The 7756-nt window shown below is 36.9% G+C and overlaps 2 protein-coding genes across 2 annotated transcripts; both read left to right on the top strand.

Annotated features, from left to right (window-relative positions):
- The first annotated feature begins 2942 nt into the window (after positions 1 to 2942).
- Positions 2943 to 4368, top strand: LOC143590284 (basic peroxidase-like). Its single transcript, XM_077070810.1, has 4 exons — positions 2943 to 3385; positions 3484 to 3643; positions 3728 to 4153; positions 4220 to 4368. Exons 1-3 carry the CDS (start codon positions 2981 to 2983, stop codon positions 4120 to 4122), a joined length of 960 nt encoding a protein of 319 aa, XP_076926925.1. The 5' UTR covers positions 2943 to 2980; the 3' UTR covers positions 4123 to 4153; positions 4220 to 4368.
- Positions 4369 to 5273: 905 nt separating this feature from the next.
- On the top strand, positions 5274 to 7541 carry LOC143590291 (basic peroxidase-like). The gene is made up of 4 exons (XM_077070814.1): positions 5274 to 5678; positions 6100 to 6112; positions 6916 to 7059; positions 7146 to 7541. The coding sequence occupies exons 1-4, from the start codon at positions 5274 to 5276 to the stop codon at positions 7298 to 7300; spliced, it is 717 nt and encodes a 238-aa protein (XP_076926929.1). The 3' UTR covers positions 7301 to 7541.
- The last annotated feature ends 215 nt before the right edge of the window (positions 7542 to 7756 follow it).

The raw sequence follows: 7756 nt of genomic DNA, 5'->3' as shown, positions 1-7756 counted from the left end.
AAGAACATGAGTTGCAGAAAGAAAAGTGTTTTAAATTCACTTTTTGATTCCAATGTGAATCTAAAACAATCGTTTGTCAACTCTATATGTAATACTAACACTTCTGAATCCATGAAAAGTACTTTAATGTCATCTCGAATGACAATGTAATTTGTGAGAGTGTTAATGTTGGCACTTCTCAAAATGTTTTATTTGAAAATGATGTTTCTGTTTTAGATAGTGATTGTGAAACCATCTATGATAAAACTTTCATTGAAACCAGAATAGAGTCAATGAAGTGAACATAGCTAGTTGTTCGTCAACAAGTTGTAAACTTGAGGAGAACAAAAGAAGTGTTTTTGAAAATACAAAGGAAAGTACTTCAAGTTAAAATATATTCCACCTCACAAAAACTTATTTTCTCAAACGACTAATCATTTGAAGATTCCTCAATCGTACAACTCTTTTGATAACAACTATTATGGCCCTCACAAACAAAATTATGTTGACTCATTTTACACAAATGCTTTTGATGATAGAGATTACATATCAGATGGTTTGTATAGTCATGTTCCTGTCCAAGCATCACATTTCTCACCATAGCAATCATATCATGGTTCAGATGAGTCTTATAAGTTTCTCAAGGAGAATGTTGTTTTGTTTGTGAAAATCTTTCTCACATTGCAAGGTATTGCAAGAACTGGCACAAGCAGCAAAAAGAAATAAACAGTCAGTTTAATCAATCCCGGACCAAAACTGCTAGTAGTATGAGGTCAAGGACCAATCGATCTGAAAATTCTGCTAGTGTAAAAGCTAGAAAACCTATTTGGATAACAAAAAGGAAGGATAAAAAAAGGGGTTCAATGGTTGAAAAATCTAAGAACCCACCAAAACAAATGAAAAGAGAAATACAAATATAGAGACATCCGAGATTTTGTTTTTAAAACCAAGAAGAAGACGGTCCAAAAGATCCACTAAAAGAAAACATGATTCTGCATGGACTCTAAGGACTGCTCTTCAGATTCAGACTCACCACAAGACTTTGCTTTTAAATAAAATTAAATTAAATTTGGTGACTTCATGGTTGATCTTCCCGAGACAGCTAAGTCTTGGGAACCATGTCTAATTAAATGTTAAAGTGTGTAGGGTCAGTCAAGAAGGCATGCCAACAGTATTTGGTACTTAGACGGCGGCTGCACCCAACACATGAAATGAGACGAGTCCTTACTGTTTGATGATGAACACATTTCTTTTGTTGGAGATATGGGAGGGAACATAACGTAGAAAGGAAAAGTATCAAATAGAATCTTCACCTTTGATGACGTTAACCTCGTGGAACAACTTAATCATAATTTGCTCAGCGTTTCACAAATATGTGACAAGAAACTCCACACTATTCACTAAAAAAGAATGCTTGATTCTAAAACCAGGTTTTAATGTCCTTGAAGAATGGATTTTAATAAAAAAGAATTGGAGACTAGTTAGGTCCAATTAGACTTGCATAGTTGGATGGAACTCAAATAAAAAACAACGTGTCCGTCAAACGGTTTGGCGATCCCATTCTTGTTGACTTGACAAGTCAAAGGCAACTGCCAAACGAAACATTGACCGGCCAGAGGCATGTCAAATAAACAAGCAAATGACTACCAAACTTAATTTAACGTCCACTTTATTTTAATTTTTTTAATTTTCATATATAGTGCATGTGAATGGGTGAGTTTATTGACGAAAATACATAGTGATCGCCAAACTAGTTGTTGAGCACTCCAATGCCGTACTAACATGATGGCAAAGTGTACGACACACATACTTGAGACCTAGGTGGTCATAAAATGATTTGGCTACCACTCCCTCTGTGTTAACAAGGCAAAATTTGCCTCCTTGTGATGCATGGGGTGGAAGTATACGTCATGTAAAAATAATTCATTTTATATGTATGTTTACAATTACTTTTGGCAAATTAATGCCCAATACCTCATGTAATACCAATCTTTTCCTATATGTGTGAAAATGAAGTTAGGATGGAATATGACTACATATATATCTTCAAATTGATACGAAGTTTTTGGACTTGATCAGGAAATTTAGTTACATGTATATTTGACAATCTAACTTCTTTGTATGGTTGAATAATTTCTATCAAGTGCACTAAATGAGTTAAGCAAAAAATTTCCTTTTTATGGGCCAAACTAGCGGCAATAGTCTTAACCAACACACCTATGCACCGTGTTCGTCACGCCCGTGTAAAAAAATATCGAGAGCGCAAGATGAATACTAAAAAAATGGCCATTCTATAAGCAGCAGCACCCCCCCCCCCCCCCACCAAAAAAAAATGGCCAATGAAACACATTATTTGGTAATTTAGATAGAACCTAGTGCCAATACAATAAGACCATGATATTAGATTAATATTTAATGGACTTGTTAATATTTTTTGAGCCCTATAAGTGGTTTCTTATAAGCCGTTTTCAGCCAAGTTCACTTATTAATGTCAAAAAGATATTTATATTTACATATATAAATTTCAGGCCCTCACCTAGACTGTGACCTGGACGTCGGCCGAGCCCTATATAGGGTCGGAAACAGCCCCTGAGTTCGTTGTTCAATAATGGCAGCCATATATCACCCACTTGTGATAAATAATGACTTGATCTAATACTAAACAATTGGTACGTAAAGACCAGTACCTTATATAATAAAATGAAAGTGTTGATTAATTGCATGCATGGAGTAGGTGATGGAAGACCAAAAAGTATAGTTTAAAGGACAAAAGGGACTTATTAAAAAAATCAGCATGGTTGATTATTATTCTTGCCACGAGTTTATACTTTTCTTGGTTTTTTCCTCCAAGTGTTGATAAATAAAGACTTATTCAACACTCATGTCATTTTGTGCATGCATTATGTGTGTATATATAGCATAGCTACATGACTGTTGTTAATCACATAGCTCCTTATTGTCAAAACAAGAGGCAAAATTAAACTTCTCTCTTTACAATCATATGGGTTATCCTAAGTCAATTGGAACTAAATTGGTTCCTACACTAATATTACTTCTTTCATTGAACTATATGCCATGCAAAGCTCAGTTGTCTACCACCTTTTATGATAACACATGCCCTAATGCACTCTCAACCATTCAAAGTTCCGTTAGTGCTGCCGTGTCAAGTAATCGTCGCAATGCAGCCTTACTCATTCGCCTTCATTTTCACGACTGTTTCGTTCAAGGTTGTGATGCATCTATTTTGCTAGAAGGTACTGGAAGTGAGAAGGCATCACAAGCTAATAATGGTGTGTTGGGTTATGATATCATAGATGATGCCAAAGCTGCTGTCGAGAGCGTATGTCCTGGAGTTGTTTCTTGTGCCGATATACTGGCTGTTGCAGCTCGTGATGCTTCTGTGGCGGTAATACCTCGTAAACTATATATAAGTTAAATACATGTTCCTAAAGTTTATAATTATTTCACTGGTAAATTAGCGTTGTGTATGATTATAATATGTAGGTGGGGGGTCCGTCATGGTCCGTAAGACTTGGAAGAAGAGATTCTTCCGGTTTCAGTTCGACAACTACTGATCTTCCAAGAGCTAATATGGATCTAACTCAACTCATTGATAACTTTGGTCGAAAGAATCTCAGCCCAAGAGACATGGTTGCTTTATCAGGTTAGATCTTTGTCTAGGCCTTCATATAGTGTGTGTACTTCTCCATTTATTGATAAAACATGTACAATATTTTATGTCCTTTAGGGTCTCACACAATTGGACAAGCACGATGCGTTACATTCAGAGCAAGGATATACAACAATGCCTCAGATATAGATGCTACATTCGCAAGCAACCTTAGGAGCAACTGCCCCGTGGACTCACCAAATGGCAATAATAACTTGGAACCACTTGATTTGGTGACACCAAATTCATTTGACAACAACTACTACAGGAACCTAAGAGACAGGAGAGGCCTTCTTGCCTCAGACCAGGTACTCTTTAGTGGAGACTCGACTGATAGCATCGTGACTGAGTACATCGACAATCCTTCGACATTTGATTCTGATTTTGCTGCTGCCATGGTTAGGATGAGTGAAATTGAAACCCTTAGTGGCACTAGTGGCCTGATAAGGACTCTTTGCACCGCTTCCGGTTAATAAGGAACATGAGATGTAATGGTAATAATACGTTGAATATTACAACACGCGATAATCACTAGTAGCGCACACATTGTAGCTACATGTATTATTGAAGCTTTCATTATTTTTCTGATTACAAACAATAAAATTATCTTTCATGTATTTTGGATATCGATCGTCCTTTTGAAATTATGTCTTCCAGTTGTTCTTTAACTGTAATTACAACTTCACATTGCATTTCATGTTGTGCTTGTCCTTTGGGCAAGTTTACAAAGTCTCATCATCTAATTCCAATATCTGTGGTCTCAATTACTAGACTGCTGCAAAACAAGTGCATCCTTCGATACTTAAAAGGAACAACTAATCAATGTCTGCTAATTCGTCATAACTCCAGCTCCCTCCTTCAGTGAATGAGTCTATCACTGATGTTCATTAACAGGGAACTTTGCCACCGTCTGCTTTCTCGGACGCTAACCTGTTTGTTGCCCGAATAATGGTCGTCGATCCAACAAGGGACTCACCATATACATGGGTTCTAACCCCATCTACTGGATCACATGAAAACATAAAATAGCACCTATATCACTTACATAATCTAAATACAAAGTTCAGCCGTCACAGTAGCTGAATTAACTTTTTAGAAGCACTATTCAAAGAACTTGGGGCATACATACCTTCTACTTCAACTCCCTTGTTTGATAATCTAGGTGCAACCTACCTTGCTAATAATCCAATCGTTCACTCAAGAACAAAGCATGTTGAAGTTGGTTTTCACTATGTTCGAGTTAAAGTTGCACAACGAAAGCTACAAGTACAATTCATATCCACCAAAGATCAAATCTCAAACATCATTAAAAAGCCGATACTTGATGTGAGGATGAACGTGCTTTAAGTGTTTTATATTGTGTGTTTTACTTGTTTATATGTATTGAACACAAGTACTTTGATTGGTTTTATGATTGTAGGTGATTGGATCTTTAAGGAACTAATATGGAGCATTTAAGATGGAGAGGAAATGAAGGTAATAATATATGATATGATGGAGAGTTGAAATACGAAGACGTGGCCGCAAACGGAGTTGGAATAAAGATTTTATGATGAAAACGGTGGTTTGGTACTGTAGCCACCGTAAGGTAGAGAAGCCAGACCATAGGTTACGGCCAGACCATATGGGTTATCCTAAGTCATTTGGAACTATATTGGTTCCTACACTAATATTACTTCTTTCATTGAACTATATGCCAAGCAAAGCTCAGTTGTCTACCACCTTTTATGATAACACATGCCCTAATGCACTCTCAACCATTCAAAGTTCCGTTAGTGCTGCGGTGTCAAATAATCGTCGCAATGCTGCCTTACTCATTCGCCTTCATTTTCATGACTGTTTCGTTCAGGGTTGTGATGCATCTGTTTTGCTAGAAGGTACTGGAAGTGAGAAGGCATCCCAAGCTAATACAGGTGTGTCGGGCTATGATATTATTGATGACGCCAAAGCTGCTGTTGATGGCGTATGTCCTGGAGTAGTTTCGTGTGCAGACATACTGGCTGTTGCAGCTCGTGATGCTTCCGTGGCGGTAATACCTTAAGAACTATAGTTACATTCATGTTCAATATGCGCATACACAAACCGCATCTTGTACCTATTTCAAGGGAAAATGACCAAAAAGTACATTTTAATTGTCAAAGTCAAGAAAAGGTCCATTTGACTATCTAATTCTCAAAACGTGTAAAATTCGTTGAACTGACGGCTTTTAATCATTACTCGACGAGATTTTTAACCAACCATATTTTTCCACGTACTTGTCCAAAAAATCTCATACGAGTCTACAAAAATCTCGTTGAAAGCAAGAAAAATTTCGTTAAAAAAAAACTATAGACCCGACAGTTTTATAACGCGTGGCAAAATCTTATTGGTTGAAACTCATGTTTGCTCTACTGGTTCTTTTTCTATTATTTCATTTGTAAATTAAAGTTGTGTTTAATTACAATATGTAGGTTGGGGGTCCACTGCTCTGATGCCTTCAACCCTGTACATGTTACAAAATTAAGTTAGAAGTATGGCAATGCAGATACAAATGAATAATTAAACAAAAAAAGGTATCTCCCATTCAGGCGTTAAAACAAACAATTGATGTGCATCAAAACAAAACACCTACAACTTGTTACAAGAAAAGGGGAAACTAATGTCTGCTTAAAAAAACCCTAATAGATCAATTAACCTAACAAAAAAAGAAATGAGCCGTGAGAAAGGGAAACAAATCTCATACCTTAACTAACTTTTATCTAAATCCAATATCCTGGTCGTTTACCTACTAATGACCCTGTGTGAAATTGGAGGTCCAATTAGGGTCTGGATTGATAAGATTGGGATTCAGATTAGGTTAGGGTTAGAGAAACCCTAGCTAATGATTCAAGTAATTATGATTGGGAATAGAACAGGGGGCGAAAGGGATGAGAAGGACGGTGGCGGGAAGGGTACTGAGAATCTGATGACAGCCACGACTGATCGTGAGAGTGGTTGTTGGGAGGGGGTGGGGTGCTGTGGAGGGTTATGTGGATGTCTGCCATTCGTAATGTATAAGGGTCAAGGGTTGTGCAGGTTTGATATAAATCTTTTATTTTAATTAATAAGATGACACAAATAAATTTATTTATTTTTATTTATGACACCAATCGATGACGTTCAAAAATACATGTCATAAATCTTTTAAATTTTCAAAAATATGACATTTTTTTAATAACACACGCATTTGCATGTCATAAATCATTGTGTGTCATAATGCGCGTGTCATTAAAGGTCTTTTTTCTAGTAGTGGGTAAGACTTGGAAGAAGAGATTCTCCAAATTTCAGTTCGGACACAAGTGATCTTCCACGAGCCAATATGGATCTAACCCAACTAATTGATAACTTTGGTCGAAAGAGTCTAAGCCCAAGAGGCATGGTTGCGTTATTAGGTTAGATCTTTTTCTAGCCCTTCATAATATATCACATTTACTTTTCCATTGACTGATGAGCATCTCCATTGTTTTCTGTCCTTTAGGGTCTCACACAATTGGACAGGCACGATGCGTTACGTTTAGGGCAAGGATATACAACAATGCCTCAGACATAGATGCTACTTTTGCTAACAACCTAGGAGCAACTGTCCAGCGGACTCACCAAATGGCAACGGAAACTTGGAACCACTTGATTTAGTGACACCAAATACATTTGACAACAACTACTACCTGAACCTAAGAGATAGGAGAGGCCTTCTTGCCTCAGACCAGGTACTCTTTAGTGGAGACTCAAATGATAGCATCGTGACTGAGTACATCGGCAATCCTTCGACATTTGATTCGGATTTTGCTGCAGCCATGGTTAGGATGAGTGAAATTGAAACCCTTACTGGCACTAGTGGCCTGATAAGGACTCTTTGCACCGCTTCTGGTTAATAAGGAACATGATGTGTAATGGTAACAATATATGGATATTGATTACAACACAAAAATCACATTGTAGCTACATGTATTATTAAAGCTTTCATTATTTTCCTAATTACAAACAATAAAATTATCCTTTTACCAAGATGTTTGTTTACTTGGTGGCCCATACCGAAAACACATAATGGATCGCTAAATATGTAAAAGAAGAATACAATACCTCATATAT

This window comes from Bidens hawaiensis, unplaced genomic scaffold, assembly GCF_021521415.1.
Source record: "Bidens hawaiensis isolate Kalapana, Puna unplaced genomic scaffold, B.hawaiensis_p1.1 tig00038378_1, whole genome shotgun sequence".
NCBI classification, from domain to species: Eukaryota; Viridiplantae; Streptophyta; class Magnoliopsida; order Asterales; family Asteraceae; genus Bidens; species Bidens hawaiensis.
Note: the sequence above shows the minus strand (reverse complement) of the source record. Positions and strands in the feature narration are given on the sequence as shown.

What these genes read in the sequence shown, in the direction of transcription:
- LOC143590284 (XM_077070810.1), top strand. Translation starts at nt 2,981, where the DNA reads ATGGGTTATCCTAAGTCAATTGGAACTAAATTGGTTCCTACACTAATA. An exon ending in CTCGTGATGCTTCTGTGGCG is followed by an intron (nt 3,386 to 3,483) that starts GTAATACCTCGT and finishes TATAATATGTAG; the next exon opens with GTGGGGGGTCCGTCATGGTC. An exon ending in AGACATGGTTGCTTTATCAG is followed by an intron (nt 3,644 to 3,727) that starts GTTAGATCTTTG and finishes TATGTCCTTTAG; the next exon opens with GGTCTCACACAATTGGACAA.
- LOC143590291 (XM_077070814.1), top strand. Translation starts at nt 5,274, where the DNA reads ATGGGTTATCCTAAGTCATTTGGAACTATATTGGTTCCTACACTAATA. An exon ending in AGGCATGGTTGCGTTATTAG is followed by an intron (nt 7,060 to 7,145) that starts GTTAGATCTTTT and finishes TCTGTCCTTTAG; the next exon opens with GGTCTCACACAATTGGACAG.